Below are 20,775 nucleotides of genomic sequence, written 5' to 3'. Positions count from 1 at the left end.
ATTTTGTTATTTATAGACATTCTGTATGAGATTATTGCCTAAGGATCAGAGTCAGCTTGGATCTATTGCAGTAGGTATCGTGTGAACACAAATTAATGTCTTTGTCCTCCCACACATAGGGGGACCTAAGCGACCAGTAGATAGATGAGGAGCCACTGATAAAAGCAGAAATAAAAGACAAATAAAGTACTAAGCAATGCATGCTTTAAATGCCTTTATTCATGCCATTCACAGCTCTCCACGTTTCTAAGTAAAAATTCAATCTAGTTGTAGCTCAGTACACAAATAGAAGAGTTTAAAGCGATGGCTAAAGAGGAACATACTCCAGTTCTCATTTCCTGTGCAGTGATATGAGTAGAAAGAGTGAAAGTCTTAGCTAGAAATTCAGAGAACTGGGTGATGAAAAGCTGAGATCACCAAGGGAACAAAGGAAGATATCAACCTTATATTAATGTAACTAGTCTAATGAATTATATATAGCTAAATTGTGGAGAGTTTCCATAAGGCAGGAAAGGAATATTGCTGCTGTTGGAGGGACATGGGTAGGGAAGTTTAAGAGAGATGTTTGTCCAGGCCACAGACCAGCAAACAATAAGTTTATGTTGGGGCCATACATTTACGTCAAGGCAAGAAAATTATCTTAGTAGCAGATTTTGAACAGACTACAGGAAATACTAAAACTAGGAATGTATACATGCACAACAAGTGAGAACTGTAATATGAAGGTTATAAGGAGAAATGGAGCTGCAGGCAAAAGAGAAGAAATTGAGCACTAGCAACTGAAAAGCCCTCCAACTACAGAAAACTACATGTTTTAATAGTTACAAAATCAGGAGGATGTAATCAAACACCCCCACCTGTTGCAGCAGTTTATTTCTTTTATCTTGCAGCCTGAATTGCCACAGGGGAGACTTGTAATCAGCATCAGCATGCTGCAGTCAGTGTTTTTGTGTGTGCCTGTGTGTGCAAGTGTTGGTTCATAGAGAAAAACATCTTTAAAAAGCTGTCCAAAAAATAGAGGTCTAAACTCTTGTTCAGAAAATGGCCTTTCTTTTATATTTCAGTGTTATTCCTTTCTTAGGTCCTTTGCAAAGTGTCAGGATGGAAAGTCAGTGATCAGTTTAAACTTTTTTCCTAATGTTTTTGTGCAAAGGTTTCAAAGTTCCTTTATAAGCAAGATTTTGTATCTTCTTGTTCAAGCAACTAATTTTATTAGGATTTTTGGTTGGTGAAAGCAAAACAACTTTGCTCCAATTGTCCTGATAAAACTCTGTGAATTAACCAATCTTTTAAATGTTGTAAATCATAGCAAAACTAACAGAGATAGATTTTTGGATTTTTTTTTCACATACTTATTACACATATTTGATAAATCTCAGTGTTATGACAGTGTATAATCATCTAACATTTTGCAGGCTGCTGTTAGTTAATAATTTCATAGGGCTGCTATGCTTGATATCCTTCAGCTGAAATAGAATAGATGCCTTTACAAACACTCATGAACAAAGCTGACAATAAATGAATTTTCTAATCTCAGAAAGTACCTTGGAATAATTCCACTTCTTTCTTTTGCTAGGATTAGCAGGAAAACATTTTTTGTCTTCCTTTAATAGTGAATAACACTCTGGCCATTCCCCCCAGCTCTGTGATGTAGAAAATAAGATCATGGTTCAGCACTATGCGAACTTTGGCAGCAACATAGGCCTAAGAAGCTCCCACTTTCCCATGTTAACCATTCATTCTCATCCTGCCCGAATACATAACTATCCCAGGCATGCAGACAAAATTATTTGCAGAGATGTGCTGTCAACTGCATCAGGAAATAGAACCAGGTTTGAAAAGGAAAGGGCTGTTCTTAAGCAGTGTGACACTGTGATAGGGATTGGTGTCAGGGAAGTGAGGACTAAACAGGGACCCTCAGCTCAAGGAGTTCGGGTCTGCCCTTGAATCACAGACTTAGTTTTACTAAGAGGAAGAAATTTTGCATTTTTTGTACTTTGTAAATTATTTAACATTATTTCAAAACGGTGCAAATGCATCCTAGCATTTTACATATTTGCAAATATGTGAATCCTGAATTTTAATAAGCCTTTAAACTGCACATGAAATTTTTGTCAGTTAAGTTCTTATATTCACCACTAAGGAGAATTTGTTGCTTCAAAGTGGCTTCTTTAATTATGACTTTTAGAACACTAGTGAAAAATTGACAGTATTTGAACAGTGCTATCCAGATCATTAATTCTTAAACCTATCTGAGATTAATTATAGTTTCAGAATGCAACTGTAGTCAAGATGGACTAGAAGATTGAGTAGAAGTTCTGCATTTTGGCACAAGGTCATGTTTGTGTAACAAATTATGCACCAATCTTTATAGAGGATGGGATTTACAAGAATGTATTTGTTACTTCTAGCCAGCCTAATTGCAAATCTGTCATGCTTACCCAGCCTCTAAAATTCATCATGCTCACATACTAGGTATTTTTAATTAAGTTAGTGCTTGTTAAGTCTGTCCTCTGTTGCATGCTTAGAAGTGGGTTTCAAGCTGGAACTGTACACAGAGTTGTAAAAGCTACAAGAGTAGCTGCAACATTCTTAAGGAAACCAGAACACTTTTGAAAGAAAATACTGCTCTTACTACTTTGTTAGTAGGAATACTGCACTGCATCTAAGTACATTAAGTAATTTATAATAACTCAATTCTGTGTCAAGGAAATGTAAATGTAAACATCTATGTTATGCTTGGTTTTAAGGCTAGTTGATCAACAGAAAGGACAGATACTCTTTTCTTCTATTTCTTCTTTATAATATTTTTAATGAAGCATTTAATGAATGGCACTATTTTTGGTTTCTTTAAATCTCTTTGCAAAAATGAAAAGTGTATTCTTCATTACTTTGTTGTGCCCCTTTTCTGTCTTGTTCAAAAATGTCATTTTTATGGAAGTGGGATACAGAACATCAATGGAAAGCAGAGCACTTTACCTCAAGACTGGCAGCTTAGACAGCAACTGAAAACTATCAGTGTTTAAGAAAGGCTTGGTGCCTTCTGTACACATGTGGTGTAATGTCACTATCACCCTAAATCAAAATGAGCTTTACGCAAACCACCAAAATATGCAGAAAAATGTTAGCAATCCAAGTATGGAATATAAAACTTAAGCTCCAGACAAGTCCTACTGAACTCTGTGGAAAATTTGCTGTTGACTTTGATAGCGGGCTTGGAAGTGACCTACTCCTGAACGGTCTAGGTCAGAGCTGACTCGCTTGGGGCTAGTTCAGCAGAATCGAGAAGTGTGCGCTGGTTTCGTTTCACCGTTTTGTGAAAATTCTCTGAGCTCGCAATGAGACATCTCTCCTAAGAACTAAATTCATATAAAGCATTTAAAAAACACATTACACCGACAGCCTAGAGCACTGCAGGTTAATTATTTCCACTCAGAATAATTGGATAATAGTGTGAACACTATGAAGGTATAATCCACAAATTATTCATTAAAAGTATCTCTTTCTGGTCTTCTCTGACTTTCCTAATAAGTATGAAAAGACTTTTCACTACAAAGTACAGAGATGCTTGTTAAGGGATGTTATAAGTGGCCGCCATCTCCAGCAGCTCGGGCCCAGGGCTGCCTGGGGGTCTACAGCCCAGGCCAAGGGATGCGGCTGCTGCTTTTCCGTTTGCGTGTGAACCAGTCTGTATCCTGGACCCCTCTTACCCACCCCACAGGTCTCCCGCTCGCTGGCTTGTCCAGCTTGGTGCTTGCTGCAAACACGCGCACACTCACACGCTCGTCCCACAGGCACCGTCCTCTTGTGGGTCCACCCAAATACCAGCAGGTATCCCTGCCTGATACCCCTGCCCAGACCCAGGGTCCCCTGCTCACCAGCTGGCCCAGCTTGAGGTTTGCTAGTGAATGACACCCCATGAACACCTGATTTGGGGCAGATATAGACCCTCGCTCCCCCAGCAGACAGCACCAGGCACACAGGCTGTGACCTGTGGTCCCGCTCCCGCTGCCGGTGCTGAGCCCCTCACTCATCCTGAACCCCACCAGTAGCTGTTTTTCAGGGGGGACACACTGCTCCCACCCCAGTGGCTGGGGCCGAGACCCCCACCCACTCCATTGGGTGGCACAGAGACCCCACTGGCCCCAGCAGCTGACACAGGCCAGGGACACCTACAGCCCGAGACTCCAGCTGCTGGACCTTTGGCAAATGTAAGCATATCTGAGTCCAGCATTGTACATGTTCACACACAGTATGCACACTGTTTTGTTAAGAAGCTAAATATGGTGGTAATAAATATTTGAAAGGTCTCTCACCATTTTTAATATCTCCCTATCTACTTTTTCATTCTAATTCCTAACTCCTTTTTAACGTTTTTACTTTTTCCCTCTCTTTCCTTTCTCTGCTGAACCTTTCTTTTTCATTCTAGCTCATCTAGTATCACCCATTTGATTCCTTTCCATCATTTGTCACTCACTTTTGATAGACTCATCTTTTTGTCTTCAGTTGCTCTCTCTAGTCTCTTTACAATAGTGTTTTTCTCTCTCTGCTTTTATATTCCACAGCACAGGCACTGCATATCACTGTTTTTAAGTTCTCCGGTTAGAAATGATCCTTCATTTTGATTAAAGCATCAGCTGGTTTTCCTCCTTTACAAAACTCAGTGAATCTTCACTAACCAGATAAACTCAGTTTGTTATCACTATTTAATCACAATTATTAATTCAAACTCTTTAGAAGGTTTTCTTTACAGATTCATGCTGCCATGCCTGCCATGCTGAGCCTATCAGCCCCTTAAGTGGGGGAGTGCTCGGAGGGTCTCTCACCCCTTGTCACTGGTGCCAGCCCTTCAGGTTCTTCACTGACCAGGGACACTACCAGTAAGATATCCAGATGAGTCTGCCCAGTATTAGGGACCATTTCACTGCTACTGAAGTATCTGCCTTGCTTAGGCTGTGATAAAACACGCTTACTCTTCAGTCTTTGTATCCATAGGCCATCTACAAGATCTCAGGTTCCTCAGCATCACTTGCCAATCTATTTCTGTTTCACCAAATTCCTTGTGAATAGACGTAGCCAGTGTGACTTTTCCTAAGTTGAGTGTCCTTCCTGAGTATGAGATAAAGCATTCTTGAGTCACATAAAGATTTTCTTTGGCCCAGAGTTTATATTTGCAGCTTGTTTCTTTGAGAGAAGCTGTCATTCCATTAAAGCTATACAAACATGTTTGAATCAAAGCCCAATGAAAAATAAAAAAAAAATAGTTCTTTTCTCTCTTTTGATTCCTACTTACACAGTGGGTTTTAAATCTGTTAGAAAATGTTACGTACAAAAGCTGTTAGCTGTTAAGTTCTGTACTTCAGCATTTTTATTTCAATTCTAAAATCCCTTTGAGCAATACTAAATTAGGAATTTCATTAAGAATAGCATACAATTATTTTATTGCTCAGGATAGTGAAAAAGCCTGACTTAAAACTATTGTACTGGACGGATTTTTTAATCTTTTTTTCTTTAATTTCTCTGCATCATCTACTACCTTTCATCTGTATGAGACTCAAGAAGGCCAAGTGCTGGGTCCTGCACTTTGGCCACAACCACCCCATGCAACGCTATGGGCTTGGGAAAGGGGGGCTGGAAAGCTGCCCAGGGGAAAAGGACCCAGGGGTGCTGGTTGACAGCCGGCTGAACAGGAGCCAGCAGTGTGCCGGCTTAAAAAACTGGCACGCTAACTTAAAAACCTCTTTCCTTTTAATCTGTTTCCTTCCTAGACCCCCACAAGATAACTAACTTTCTGTTGATGTAATTTATTGTGCGATAATTTGTATATGTTACAGTTAGTTAAAAACTTCTATACTCTTCTCATAAACAACAGAAGGGGAAAAAAAGAAGGAAACTGCAGAGTTCAGAAACTGCAATCAAACGTGGTTCATTGTGCATTCTCTCATATGCTCACATGGTCCACTTCAAGTGAGATTTTTCTAAAGAAAGCAAATTATCTGGTATAAATACGTTTCCTGTCACAGGGGACCAGCTTAGTTTTACACATGCTCTGCGAGTGTGTGTGCAAGTGTAAAGTGGTATTAAATGAACAAAGTGGTATTGAAAAACTAGTACATTTTCAAGCTTTGCACTGAAGAAACTCTCTGTGATTTTCAGTGTTTACACTCCTAGAGATGTTTATAACAGTTTTAGATAATGTTTGCATTAAACTTTTGCATAGAAACTGTTCATAACATAAGCGGTTTTTCAGGTTGAAAAGCTGTATATATATCATGGGAAAGCATGGTCTGAATAATAAAGCTGAATTTGGGAAATTTAATGAAGACTCTAAGGACAAAAGTGTAGCCATTTCTCTGTTTTATATTTTTTATAATTTGATACTTCTCTACTGTATTTCTTCTTTCCTGTGATATTAGCTTTCTTCCCTCTCTTCTTTCATCCTTTTCCATTTGCCAATCCCACAAATGCCCACTGTAGTTACTGGTTTTGACAAGATCGCTTGTTCTCTATCCTTTATTTTCAATCCATGTTCAAGTACTTTTGGCCTCCAAACTTCCCAATTGACCCTGACCTCTAATTTATTGGTAGAGAAGTGTAGCTACCAGCTCCTAATCTGGGTCTGCCATTGGGGGGCTGATTTAAAACAGTATGCACAAGGAAATTTAAAGTGAAGGAAAGCAATCTCACTCTTGAATGTGTATTTCAAAGTAGTCCCTAAAATGCTGCCATCCATTTTTTCAGCTTGATGGCTTCTCCTTGCAGCAGATCTGATGTGGTTTATAGGGCTTTAGTAGCCCGTGAAGCTGATAGGTGTATTTTGTGATGAAAAACAGAAAATTAGGGGCTGTAGAGGAAGAATCACTAAAAATACATATGTACAGACAAATGAGATTGGCAAGAATGTTTTCCTGGGTTGGCAAAAATGCTGACGATCTGTAGAGTAGCCTACTGACAACTCACATAGTTCCTTGGCAGGTGTTTCCAAAGAACCGAGGCTGAGATTTATAAATATTTATGTTGTACATAATTTTGTTTCATTCCCAGACTCACTACACAGAAGGAACATGTACTCTGATTTGGCTCTCTCCCACAAGTCCTGAACTGTGAATATGAAATCTGCACTTCATTTTGTCTCCCTTGCCTCTCCATCTGTGCTGAACCATTAACAGTTTAGTGGGGCTGCCAGCCCTTAAGGCCCTGGGAGAAATTCCATCATACAGCTGAAATTGAGCGTAAACCATTATGCCAAGAAAACACTTCATGCATTTCTTTTTTTGGTTTTCAGTATCTTTGTCACTTCCTACCAAAAATTTAGATTTAGGAAAATGACCTGTGCAGCTTGTCTTTCGGGTCTTATACTAACCCTCTTCCAAAAAGATCACATTCAGAACTAATACAACATAGGCATTTTTCCCATTTTCATGGGAAGACTTAAAATCCCGTAAGTGAACAAAATCCAAATTCCAGCTTAGCTTAGCTGTACTGCCAAGGCAGTGGATGTGGCCAGTGGATGGTAATACTGCTCAGTAAAAAGTAGAGTGAGACTTAAACAGTGGAAGCCCATCTGCTGTCTTTGCCAAATAAAGGGGTGAGACTTTGAGAAAGAAAAGAGTAAACAAAAATAAAAAAAAACATAGAGGGAAAAAGAGTGGGGAAAAAAGAGGTAGTTTTACAGGTGACTTTTCTTTTTCACTGACAGTGAAGGAAGAATTTGTTGGGAGAATTGTTTCCAGTTTTTGAACTTCCTATTAAATAGGATGATTACCTGCTCTTTTAAGTACTCAGATGAGTGTGCCTTCTAGGCTGACATTTGTTGCCCAAATCCCATTATAAAAAATCAGCAATGAGGCCGGAGCAAGGCAGGAGAGTGCTTCTTTGAACACAGGACATTTGCTGCAGGCAGGAAAGGTGGGCAAGACTTTGGGAGCAAGGGCAGCCACAGCACAGTCCATCTTGTGCACTTAGTGGGGATGCAAGACAGACTATCTGATTTACCTGCTACACCAGCAAAAAGTGGCCTACCTGCCCTCGCTTTCATGCTGACTACAAAGAATTTGCAAAGAAAACAATCACACTTAGAAAGAGACATATTTTGCCTCTGAAAACTCCTCCAAAAATCCCTTGGCTTGATAGTCTTTCCTGGGGTAGTCTCACCTGTCTCTCTAACAACGGGGCGGTATGTAATATGTACTGTCTTTCTAAAGCAGGGATCATACATCTGAAAAAAGTATGTGAAGAGTTAAGATAGTCTAGGTATAGATGTATATGATTAGGAATATATGGTCATTTATAAATCACTTTTAACTTATAATTTATAAATAATAATTTTTATATTCTAATGCAAAGTTTTTCCTTATCTTTTAAAGTCTTTTATGACTATATTAATTTGTTATTTAATAAGGAAAAATTTTTGTGCTTCTTTGTGTATTTTTGGTAACCAGTAGTGTGAGATCTACATCAGCCTGTCAACATTGTGATATTGGAGTGACTAGATCACACACATAACAATGATCTGGATGCTTTTGGCCAAATATGATTTTTAAAAATAGCAATTGTACTGACCATGTGTATGCATGGTATTCTCCATATTAAACTTTTATTAATAAAACTGTAGACTTACAGTTCTCTAGTTTAAATATCTGTAAATCAGAGGTTTAAGCCATTAGTGCACTTATCAGTTGCAACTACAGATATAAATCATGCTAAATAGCAGTCAGTCATAAAGGTTGTCTAGTATGCCCAATATCTATATGCAGCACATATATCAGTACAGCAGTACCTAGATATGAGAATACATAAGCCATGCTCTAGTTACAGAACATTTTGTGAAGCGTGAGCACCCCTTGGGACAACTGCCCACAATTCCACACAGTGTCGTACGGACATGAGTTCTAGGGCACTCCCACAGTGAATTCTGGGGAAAAGTGTGTCTCTCAGTTTAATTTTCATTGCAGAGGAATAAATTATCAAACCCAAGAGCAAGCAGCACCCATTAACTAACCTGAATTTGAAGAACCTTCACACTTAGCCCAGAGGAGTTTGTGGCTGATTGGGTTAGGGATATGAAATCTCTAGTCAACCACTTATTAAAAAAAAAAACAAACAAGAAGTGTTTGGAAAATTCAGCTTCTTCTGAATATCCATTTGCAGACTAAGAATTACTATTGTCCTATTCTAGAAGTTTGAAGGAAACAGCATCAGTCCATCATTATCAGTGTGTTGGTGCTTCATGGCTCTTCATCTTTTCATGAACAGACATTTTGAAGACTGGTAATACCATAAGAATTTCTTACTATATAATAAATAAATTTTAATCTATCTTAGATTAATTAGCTTCTTAATGGCCAGAGCTTTTTCCTTCAAACTGGGCAAATAGCTACAGAATTCACAGAAATTATTACAATATTTCTTCTTAATTTACACTTTTAGTGTTTCAACATGTATTAAACACTGGCTCAGCATAGGCCCAGTGTGCAACATGTATTAAGTAGTCCTTTACTCATGAAAAATCACATTGAAAGCTGTAGTGCTGATCAGGAGGTCATGACAGTGGACTGCAACAGCTGCAGAATAAACGGACTGCAGCCACTGGGAGCGAAAAGCTTCCGTGCTGCTCCCTCATACTGAGAAGATAAGCCAATTCCTTCACCCCTGCCCTGATCCTAGTGTCAACATTTTAAATTACCTGCCAGAAGCTAGTACAAAAATTATACTGTTCTCCCTCTGATAATTAAAAGTTACTCTTCTGATATTACTTTCTCCCATATATTTCATTTTATTTTTGACCTTGATCATACCATTGCAAAGCCCATATGGTTTGCACTGAATTTCATGAGCTTTTGTGTGAGCATAAAAGTAGCAAAATTGTTTGCTTACTCAAGGCTTTGAGCTTCAAACCCTTTGGAAATAATACATCCCTTTAGGTTTTGCAAAGCACTGTATACATCTTCAGTAATTACATAGGTTGCGGACCTATGTAATTATGTAATACATGGACAGTAAAGCTTTGCAAACCTTAACTCAAATTAACAAGCTAGAAGTAGATATTTCTTGATCATGACTAATTCCTAATAAAGAAAAAAACCTTTAAGATAAACAAATCTCCTTTGTGTTCAGATACCTACGGTACAGGCATAGTGTGATACTGCAGACACTGCCAGCTCAGACCAGAAGGTACTCATTTAAAGGCTCAGTTTTTGTACTCAACCTAAAAATATGGAGTTTGAGATACCCATCAGATCACAGATTGTCTTTTATTTTATGTATTTATCTGCACAGTCTTTCTGAGTTGAGCTGATGGTTAAGTGCTACAGATAATAAGTGTATTTATTCTTATTATTTGTATTAAAAGGTTTTGACATTTCCAGAGATGGTCATTTAGGTCCATCTGGCCTTGTGCTGAAGCTGGATTTTTTCGCCCATTCACCAAAGCTGCTGTTCTCTCAGAGGCAGAATTTGATTGGTAATAGCTGGTTGACTTTTTAAGGCTGTGATTGAGTCTTTCCTGGTTTTCTCCATTTCTTTAATTTCATTTCCTTCAACGTTTTACCCATATACAAACTGAGAAATATTTTTTCTTTCATTTACAAAGTTTAATACCCTTAAATCCTTCTCACTTTCTCCTTCTGTTCCCAAATACAAGGACATACTTTTTCAAGATTGCCTACAAGCTCCACTTAGTGTTACAGGTGGGATGTTCCCACTCTGTCTGGTTTGGTGGCAGAGAGGAAACTATTCTATACCATCTCACTAGCACCAGTATTCAGCACAAGTGCTGTAGCGGGGATAACCCAGGATTATCCTGCTAGCACAGGAACCATCAGTCATGTCTTTCATTTCTTGCCCCATCTCTTTTGCATTTTTACTGTTGTAGCAAGAGCCATCGCAGAGCAGCGTTTGTGTTTGAGCACATGCAGTCGAGATGAAAAGTGCAGGAGCTGCATAATGTCCAAACCGAGCTCTACCTTTCTCAGGAACATAAATCATTTACTCAACTGTTTTACAGATGTTAAGTCCGTCACTTGCAGCAAATATCCATCCAGGAGATGCTTGCTCATATCAGCCATTTTGTATAAAATGGTTAGTTAGACCTCACAGGCAGTTCCTCTGACAATTTCCTTCACAGTAAATAAGGGTAATGCTGTTCACCTGCTTTATGGCACATGAACATTAACTATTCAGCCATGTCAGTATTTAAAGATTAAAAGATAAATAATACTTACTTTTATATATATATGTAGAATGCCAAATACTAAAGAAAAGGGAGACTGGCTACACGCCATGGTTGATATTTTAATAATCAGAAAAGGCAAAAGTACCAGGTTGGTTATCACAATTGCTGAATGAATTATATGGGAAAGCTCAGCCATGGAACTAGAAGACTGCCAGAAAGGACAACAAAAGATATTTTTGAGATTTTATTTGGTTTTGGCTTTGGTTTTGTTTTCCATATGAAACTTCAAAATCAAATAGACTTAAAACTCTTTAAAATATTTTAGCATTAAAATTTTTACAAACACTCTTACCTTGTGTTGTTTCAAATACATAATCTGATACTTCTCTGTTAGATGTTTTAAAGTGGGTTGTAAGAACTTTACAAAAGATGCACATATACAAAAAAATCCCCTTTATTGGAAAGATACAAAAACAAAACAGTTTTGTTGTCCTGTTCAAAAATTCTGGTTGTCCTTTGCAATTCAGAATGGCTGCCATCTGTTTGGCCTTTTCCCATCAGGATTCTGCTATAATGATGAACTCTGCAGCATGTACAGAAATTGTTCTCAAGTCTATGTTAACAGTCCTGATAATATATTTTTTAGGTTTCCTCTACGCTCAGAACAGTACCAAACGCAGCATTAAAGAGCGACTTATGAAGCTCTTGCCCTGCTCGGCTGCCAAAACGACATCTCCTGTTACTCAAAGCAAGTTTTATTTTTCATTTGATTTTTTTTTTTAGGTTTGCATGCATCAAAAGTTATACTTTCATTAACTGCTCATTTGAAAGACAAGATATCTGCTGAAGTAATCGTATGCTCTATTGAGGTTTAAAAGGAAGTGATGAACAGATCTGTGGGCTGGTAACAGATTTGTTGGTGCAGAGCAAGATGACAAGGTACTGGTGCCAGGGTCTGCCGCATAGGAGCTGCTGGGTTGGCACTTATGCTCTGCAAGCTAGCTGAGAAATGACTCACTGGTTAATTTAAATACCTGCTCTCAATGTATTTGAAAAGTGGTATCTTTTTGGGTACATGTGTGCACGTGTCTGTGTGTTCTTGCTATCCAATATATAGGATAGTATCAGCAGTACTGGTCTGGGAAGAAAGGCTTGGCCCTGCAGCTTTTGACTATGTAACATCAAACTATTTAGGGAATGAGACCTAAAGTATGGGTCTGAAAGAAAAATAATAATGAGATCGAAAAAAAAGTATGTGAATGTAGAGATAAAGGAAAAGCACACTGACACTACCTTTAATGTCTTGATCTGCTATGAGGAAATAAAATCTCTCCAGGGTAGCTAACAAATAAAAATAGGGGGAGGGAGGGAGGGAGGAAGATCCATACATAGATACATACTTACATATATATATACCTAGATAGAGATTAATTGTAGAATAACACTAATGTCTTCCTATATAAATTGGCTACTACAGCTGATTTTAAAATATGCCTGTGGACCCAATTCAGTCTAGATTAATTTGGCTTAATTCTAGGCACTAATCTGAGCACCTAAAATAAGAAGCTGAGTGCTCCCTGTGCTTCCTCTATACTCTTCTGATAAAGCAGATCGATCAATCGAAGGTAAAAGAAAAGCCTCCAAGAACAGTTCCTTATGTCCAGTGATTATAGGACAACCCAAGGCAACTTTGTTATGAACACAGGCCACTATTAAGTGCCTAGACTTCAGTGGTGTGGATCTAGGCTTTCTTTTTGCTACCCCACTTCATTGTCTTTCATATGCTCCTCTATAGAGAAGACTGTGGAACTTGCTTTCCTTTCTAAGTATTTGAGATCTCACAGATAAAAAAGACTAAAGATGTGGATGCACAGTGACTTTTTCATGGTGGCTTCAGCTGATGTGTTTTACTTGAAAATAGGGTAGCTTAAAAAGGCCAGTTACTGTCGTGTTACCTGATAGTTCATTATGTAAAAGTTGCTTTCAGCTATGTGACTTGAGTAATATAGTCTTACATTATAAAAGAAATCATAGAATCACAGAATGGCTTGAGTTGGAAAAGACCTTTAAAATCATCTAGTTCCACCCCTCTGCCATGGGCAGCGACATCTTTCACTAGATCAGGTTGTTCAAAGCCCATCCAGCCTGCCCTTGCACACTTCCAATGATGGGACATAGAATAGAAAAAGGAAATAGAATAGAAGGAATAGAAGGTTTGATCTGTTTGTTTGAAGTTGGTTGGAGACCAACTTGTCCCTATTTCTTGCACATTTCTATGCAAGCTTTTTATCTGCACAGGTAACACAAAAATATTTGGAGTCAATCTTAATAACCTTGACCGTGCAAAACTTCTATTTTCTTCCTGAAATTGTTTATTTTATAAACCAGAAGAGAAGTAAATATAAAACTTACATTAAATATTTCATATTTGAGAACCAAATAGTAAAAAAAGATGCATTCAGCATTTTTCTCTGTACTCTCATCAATAATGAAATACTATATTAAGTAAGAATTAATATATTAAATGAAATGCTATATTAAGTAAGAATTAATATATTAAATGAAAATATTATATTAAATAAGAATATAATTGTAGACACACATTGTTATTATCCCATTTTGACAGCGTGTGCTATTTGATTTCTGCTAGCATGAAAGAAGTGACATTGTAATGTACTAGGAATGAAGCCAGCACTGCCTACAATAACAACCACATAATGTGAACTCCTTAGAAATTTTAAGGGGAATATTTTTAAAACAAGTAATTTGTTGAAATATACATAGCCTGAATTTGCACTTCTGTGCTTAACTTCTATATGTGCAGAAAAAGGTTACTTGAATAAATAAAATCTTATCTCAGCATTTCCATTGAACAAATGATGTCAGAGAATGCTTTTTCTTATTTGTGTGCTTCAGCCTAGTAAGCCTAAACTTAAATCCATCCTTCCTTAGCTAAATGTTTAAATGCATGTGCTAGAGATAGTAGACTCAAGAATGGTTTTGGAAACGAAAAGCGTGTGTGCACACAGTTATTAAATAGATACGGGGGCTATAATTTGGGTTTGTGCAAGCAAATACATGTGCACAATTTTTACAGATACAAACTGAGCCCTAGCTTTGGGCATGCTTCTCCAACTGCCATTATTTGGAGAGCGTATCTGCTTTTTGCATTGCTTTTACCATTTTCTTCTTTAATGAACAGTGAAAGGTCCAAAGCATAGCTCCTGTGGCAAACACATGAAAAATGGTCTTTACTATTTAGCTAGAAGAAAGCTACTCATTAATGAAATCAGTAAGAATATTTCATTTAATATATTAATGAGTGAATATGAACTTGTTTCTGGTTTTCCGTTGACACATGTTAGACTTTTATTTAAAAAAATAAACAAACCTTAACTTTCTTAGGCTGAAGAAACTAGAGAACTGAAATAACTAATTTTTCATTAATACCATAGAAATAATTAATGTTTAGAAATTATTTTCACACATTTTCACTGCATATTTTAAAGTATAGATTTTTTTTTCCAGCCTGGATAACAGTAACCATAAGTGAGAAGAAAAAATATTAAAAACCTGCAAGTGACTCATGAATGCTGTAGTATTTTAATCAGCATAGTTGGCACATTATAAGGAAGTTTACGGTGATCTTATTTTTTGATTATTTATATCTATGAAAGACTACAGAAATAGAGTGTGAGAAATAGAGGTTATACCGAACCTTTTCATTAACAGAAAGACAATATCATCACCACACTGCAGTCTTCTACATTCTCACCAAATCATTAAAACAATAAAAATGTTTATTACTAAGGATGTACCGAACATGGTGCTCAGCATCACATTGTCTGGCCTTCATCTCTAGCCTCACATTTATTATATATATTCATTTAGCTTCTAGAGAAGCTTGTAGATGTCTCTCTAGGTAGCCAAATGTTTCACAAATGGATGCTTAGAGAGCTCATTTCCAGTTAAGTCCCTTTCTGTCTAAACAATAGCTCTTGGCATATAAAACACAAGTGACTTTTCAACAATATTTATTCTCAGGTTGATTCTTTTGTCAATTTAGTATAAGCACCTAGTGTTGACTTGCAGTTGACAAAAAAAATTCAGCTGCGTATCTACAGCATGACATTGTTATAGAGACTTTAGTGACTATATAGAGAATATAAAAGTTTAATCCCTTAAAACATGATGGAAAGGTTTTAGCCACTGTGCAAAATAAATCCTGGATGTTCTTATGCAGAATTAAAATGGGACTCAAGAACTTTGCTACACCTTCCATTGATTAGGAAGACAGCTTCTCAACTCTGGAACAACTTTATTCCAATTTCAAGGGTTTTCAAGACTTCCTCTTTACACCTCAGAGTGTCTTTTTAAAGAAAAGAGCTGAAATTTTCTTGTAATGTGAGTTCAGATACTGGCCTTTTAAAACTATTATCAAACATCATAAGGTCAATGTAAAGTTGTGTCAGTTGGGGCTTTTGTCAATAGCATTTAGATTGGAAGTTTTCAGAAAGATGGTAGTGGTCTATGAGTCATATGAGATATCTATAAAGAAAAATGAAAGAGAAATATATTATAGCTTGTCCATAAGCCAATATACAATAGATATTCTGAGATAAGACTGTGGGTGACATTGAGATCATCTGGGTGACACTGAGATCATCTTCCTAAGATAAGTGCTAACAGCAACATCTCTTTGACAGCAGAAAAGACAAGGCCCTACAATTTTGTGAAGATTTATCCAAATAGTTTATATATTGTGATTATACCTATTTAAAGGTTGTTCATTTTTTGTTTAGCTTAACTATATCTTCTGATGCCAGATTTCTCCCAAGGAGCTGAAAGTTATTATTACTGCATTGTAGCAGAAAAAAAAATATGTGAAGATATAAGCATAATACTGTTTTAATGGAGTATCCTAATATTGTGCTCTTATGAACATTTAACTGAATAAAACGTTATTTTAAGAATGCAGAGTCCCACACTGATGAAATAAAATATCTATCTTCAGCATTGTAGAAGTGACAACTATGCATGTTTGTTTTCTCTCAAGTTACATTTCTATAGTTGGTATAACTCTTAAACCAGAATAAGGCAGTGATTTGATTAAATTAGTCTGGAGTACTACATAAGCTATGTTTAATGCTGGGAGTACTTAAAAACAGATGCACACATTCATATTTTTGATCAGGTATATGGCTGGCACCCCATATAAAAAATACATACTGTAAGTTTCTCTAGCTATTTTATTGCATTTTCACATTTAAAACTCTACCTGGAAAAAATGCATTGCTATCTCGCATTCTTTTAGGGCTGCACTCAGCTTTAAGCCTTGAACGTGTATATCCACATTCTTATTCACCTAATGATGAGGTCAACAAAATACTCGTGTTCCCCACTTAGGCTGCTCACCGTGAATAATCATGTTGCTCTGAAGGGTTTTATACAGTACTCAAAGTAAGGTGTACTGTTGAATATGCAGCATCAATCTCACACACTTTCCAAAGCACAACTTCATGGTAGAAGGAGAACACTGAGAATACCAGTCTGACACAGTGAATTCACATCCATTAACTAACCAAGGGAATATTTCCAGTATTCTGGAGCCACTAAAGTTTTATAAAATTGTTTTCTTTGCTCAGAGAGTCGTAGAAACAGAAAAGTCATTCTGAATGTGTCATGCATGCCCTTGCAGAATGTTGGCTTCCCAGTTTATTACTGTTTGTACTGATGTGATAATAGCCAGACTGCTGGATCATCACTGCTGTTCCATGTTCTGTGCAGCCACTGAAGCAGACAGATACTCTTTCCCTGTGAGTTCAAAATGAACATATCATTTGTCTTTAAAGTTGCAAAAGCCGTTCTTTAAAAGAATGTCATTTAACTTTCTTTTTTTCTGCAAGGCTTAGCTATTTCTACATCCTATATTTCTTGTTGAGCTTTCCTTCTCTGTCTCTTGTATTCTGCAGACACTGTAGAAGATGAAATGGAAATGGCCACAGTACGACATAGACCTGAAGCTCTTGAACTGCTGGAAGCACAGAGTAAATTCACAAAGAAGGAACTTCAGATCTTATATAGAGGTTTCAAGAACGTAAGCACTTCCTTTTTGAATTTACCATCGGTTTACAGGATAGGCCACTGCAATCTCACCAGTATAAGAATGACTGGCAATGAAGCTCATGTGATTCAGTAGCTAAATACTGCATGTCTGGTCAGGTGAGGAAATAATCACTCTGCAACAATTGGGCCGTTTAACGACCAAGAGATGCAGACAAATTAGAAAGCATCCAGAAGAGAATAATTATAACTTAGTATAGTAGGACTTTGTTCAAGGACAGATTGAAAATTGTGTTGGAGTTGTTTGTCTAAAGATGAAATAATGGGAGAGAATGTAAGTCCTGAAGAATTTGGTCACTGAAAAAAAGGATTTTGATTTTTGTGTTCACAATAGCTATTACAAGAAGTAATTGGCATAAATTGCACTAGAGGAATTTTTTGTTAGGTGGAGAGCAGTAGATGACTTCTTCAGTCCTTCCTAGCTCCCCAAGTATATAAACTTGTCAGATGCCTTTACTGGGAGTCATTATTTGTGATTTTTTTTTGCTGATATATGTGCTCTATTGGCAGGTCCAATGTTTTTAGTTGGCGGGGATCCCCGCTGAGGACCCCAGTGCAGTCTGCCTCCTTTTCCCATGTGTATTTGCTGTCCTGTGGTGCTGGGCTTGGTGCAGGCATGTAAGGCACCTATGGTTAGTACAGCAGAGAAATAAGACACAAAAAGATTTTACTAAGTATTATTAAATTCTGGCTCTATACCAAAAGTAAGAGCTGCCCCTGGTTTTATTAATAGTATACAAAAAAAGAGCTGGTTTCTTAAAAAAATAGCCTTTTTCTCTCTGTTTTAATCTACTATCTTTTATGTGATTAACATTTCTATAGGATATTATGTGCCATTAACATCGGATAGAAAATACTTGATATTACAAAAACTTGAGTAATAGCAATTGCTTGCAAATCATGAGTGTGTAATGTTAATCTGTGTACTCAGTTGTGAGTACTGCAACTGTGCAGGTGCTTAATCTCCTGCTGAGCTGGAGGTAAAGATAAATTTAACTGCATTTATCACCTTTTGGTTTAGTTTTTCTTTCACCTTTACAAAAGATCCGCCTTCTTGCCCTTGGCATTTACCACTCAAGTGAAGTTGTGTAACAAAGTATAATAATGCTAAAAGCAAAATGAAGCTCAACTATGGAATCAGAGAGAATATTTTCAACAGGTTGTACAAGAAGAAGTGTAAATCTTACAGAATTCTTAGCTATCATGTATTTTGTAATGAAAACAAGCCATGCAAATGGATGTTTTAAAACTACATTTTTATCGAAAGCCTACAATGCAAGTAAAACACAGAGTTACTTAATGTGTCCTGTCTATATATCATCCTCAGTTCCAGAAGGTATATAATGTTGGCATGTTAGTGATTAACAGTGATTGCTCTTAAAAGCTTTTCATTTCCTCAGGGTACTAGAGAACATTCCCCTGCTAATGACAGTATTCCCTAGGTATTGCAAATCATGAACTGATGTCCCTAATTATCTAAGGCAAAAAGGTACAAAGTATAGTGGATAAAATAAGCCTTCTCTCTGTTTCTCTAAGAATAATTATTTTTAGAGTCTCAGAAATTAAGGACCTTGCTAATTCTTTGCATAAAATGAGGTATGGAAAAAGAGAATAGGTTATAAGAAAGTATTTTAATTTTAAACTGTTTTACTGTTTTTTGAAAAGAGGAATTCCAGCTCTTCATATACTTTTGTGTTCTAAGATGTAAGTTCTACTTACATCAAAGCAGTGTCAATGGTAATACATGGTAATACATCTTTATTCAGATGTTTCATTTCCTTATCAGTACATGATAATTCAAGACATGCGTGTATAAATATCTTTGACTATTTAGAGCTAATGAGCATGAACTTCAGTTTTTTTGTGTTTAATATAATTGCAAAATTATCAATTACTTTAAAAAATGCTGTAAAGCATGCCTAGGGCTGATGATTGTTATAAAAGTAATTCACTTTAAAGCAGTAGTCTTTAGCCCAAGCATTAGACCTCAGAAATGAAGGATTTCAAAACTTTCAGTTGAGTTGGAGTTTGTTTTGTTTCTCATATTTATCAGTTTCTATTGCAAAATGCTCTACAGCTCGATAAGCACCTTGCCTATGTGGATTACTTCATCCTTCCTGTCACATATCTAGCTTTTGCCAAATACAGTTTGAGCGGCTTTGGTGGGTACTGATACAGGATAACATTAAAGTGCTTCCCATGGTCTGTGCTCAGCCATCCACTTCTGTCTGCCACAGGCCACCTCCCTTCCTTCTGATCAGCTTAACACTATCCTGCCAATATCTCCACCCCTGTGTGCTTTATCTGTGTGCTTCATGCACCAATATATACTGGGGGCCACCCAGCTGGAAAGCAGCTTTGCAGAAAAGGACCTGGGGGTTCTGGTGGACACCAAGTTGAACATGAGCCAGAAATGTGTCCTGGCGGCAAAGAAGGCAAATGGTATCCTGGGCTGCATTAGGCAAAGTATTGCCAGCAGGTTGAGGGAGGTGATTCTTCCCCTCTATTCAGCACTGGTGAGGCCGCACCTGGAGTGCTGTGTCCAGTTCTGGGCTCCCCAGTACAAGAGTGACATGGACATACTGGAGAGAATCCAATGAAGGGTCACAAAGATGACTAAAGGGACTGGCGCGTCACTCTGATGAGGAAATGCTGAGAGAGCTGGAACTGATCAGGCTGGACAAGAGAAGGTTCAGGGGGGATCTCATCAATGTGTATCTTATCATGCATATGAATACCTGAAGGTGGGGTGTAAAGAAGATGGAGCCAGGCTACTTTCAGTGGTGCCCAGTGACAGGACCAGAGGCAATGGGCACAAACTGAAACACAGGAGGTTCCTTCCCAACATCAGGAAATACTGTTTCACTGTAAGGGTGACTGAGCACTGGCACAAGTTGACCAGGTAGGTTGTGGAGCCTGCCTCCTTGGAGATATCCAAAAGCTGTCTGGACATGGTCCTGGGCAACCTGCTCTAGGTGGCCCTGCTTGAGCAGGGGTGTGGAACCAGATGACCTCCGGAAGTCCCTCCCACCTCAACCATTCTGTGATTCTGTGATATTCTGTTTAATCATTCCACTAGGAAGGAAACTCCACTGAAAATAATTAATGAAACACACAGGCACACATCTTTAACATGACACCATCAAAACTTGTGCAGATCCTACCTCTGTGCTTTATGCTTTTCACCTGATGTTTGCCTGTCTTACTATCTCTTCAACAATTTAACCACATAAAGCAAGATATGTTAAGGCATGAATTTGAGTTGCTGTAGCTCTGCTGATGTTATGCTCCTGTTAGACTAAATTTACAATGTCCCACAGCACAGTAGCATCAGCATTGCACGGGGCCCTGGCAGGAGCTCAAAAGAGCTGTAGTGCAGACTTGGGTCCTAAAGGCAATGTAGCTAGTATCAGCTGGCATAGGCACTACATGTGCTCTGGTTAATTCAACAGAATTGTGCCCTATATATAGATTTTTGC

At 37.7% G+C, this 20,775-nt stretch overlaps 1 protein-coding gene across 7 annotated transcripts in view; it reads left to right on the top strand.

Annotated features, from left to right (window-relative positions):
- KCNIP4 (potassium voltage-gated channel interacting protein 4) overlaps positions 1-20,775 on the top strand; it is a 472,927-nt gene that overhangs the window by 404,178 nt on the left and 47,974 nt on the right. For 5 of the 7 annotated variants that reach the window (XM_075148842.1, XM_075148844.1, XM_075148841.1 and 2 more), the window contains one exon: positions 17,146-17,270. In XM_075148842.1, coding sequence (XP_075004943.1) covers positions 17,146-17,270 — 125 coding nt within the window. Of the gene's footprint in view, positions 1-11,819; positions 11,922-17,145; positions 17,271-20,775 lie in introns of all 7 variants that reach the window. The other 2 variants (XM_075148840.1, XM_075148839.1) reach the window with 1 other exon arrangement.

Source organism: Calonectris borealis, chromosome 4 (genome assembly GCF_964195595.1).
Source record: "Calonectris borealis chromosome 4, bCalBor7.hap1.2, whole genome shotgun sequence".
NCBI classification, from domain to species: Eukaryota; Metazoa; Chordata; class Aves; order Procellariiformes; family Procellariidae; genus Calonectris; species Calonectris borealis.
Note: the sequence above shows the minus strand (reverse complement) of the source record. Positions and strands in the feature narration are given on the sequence as shown.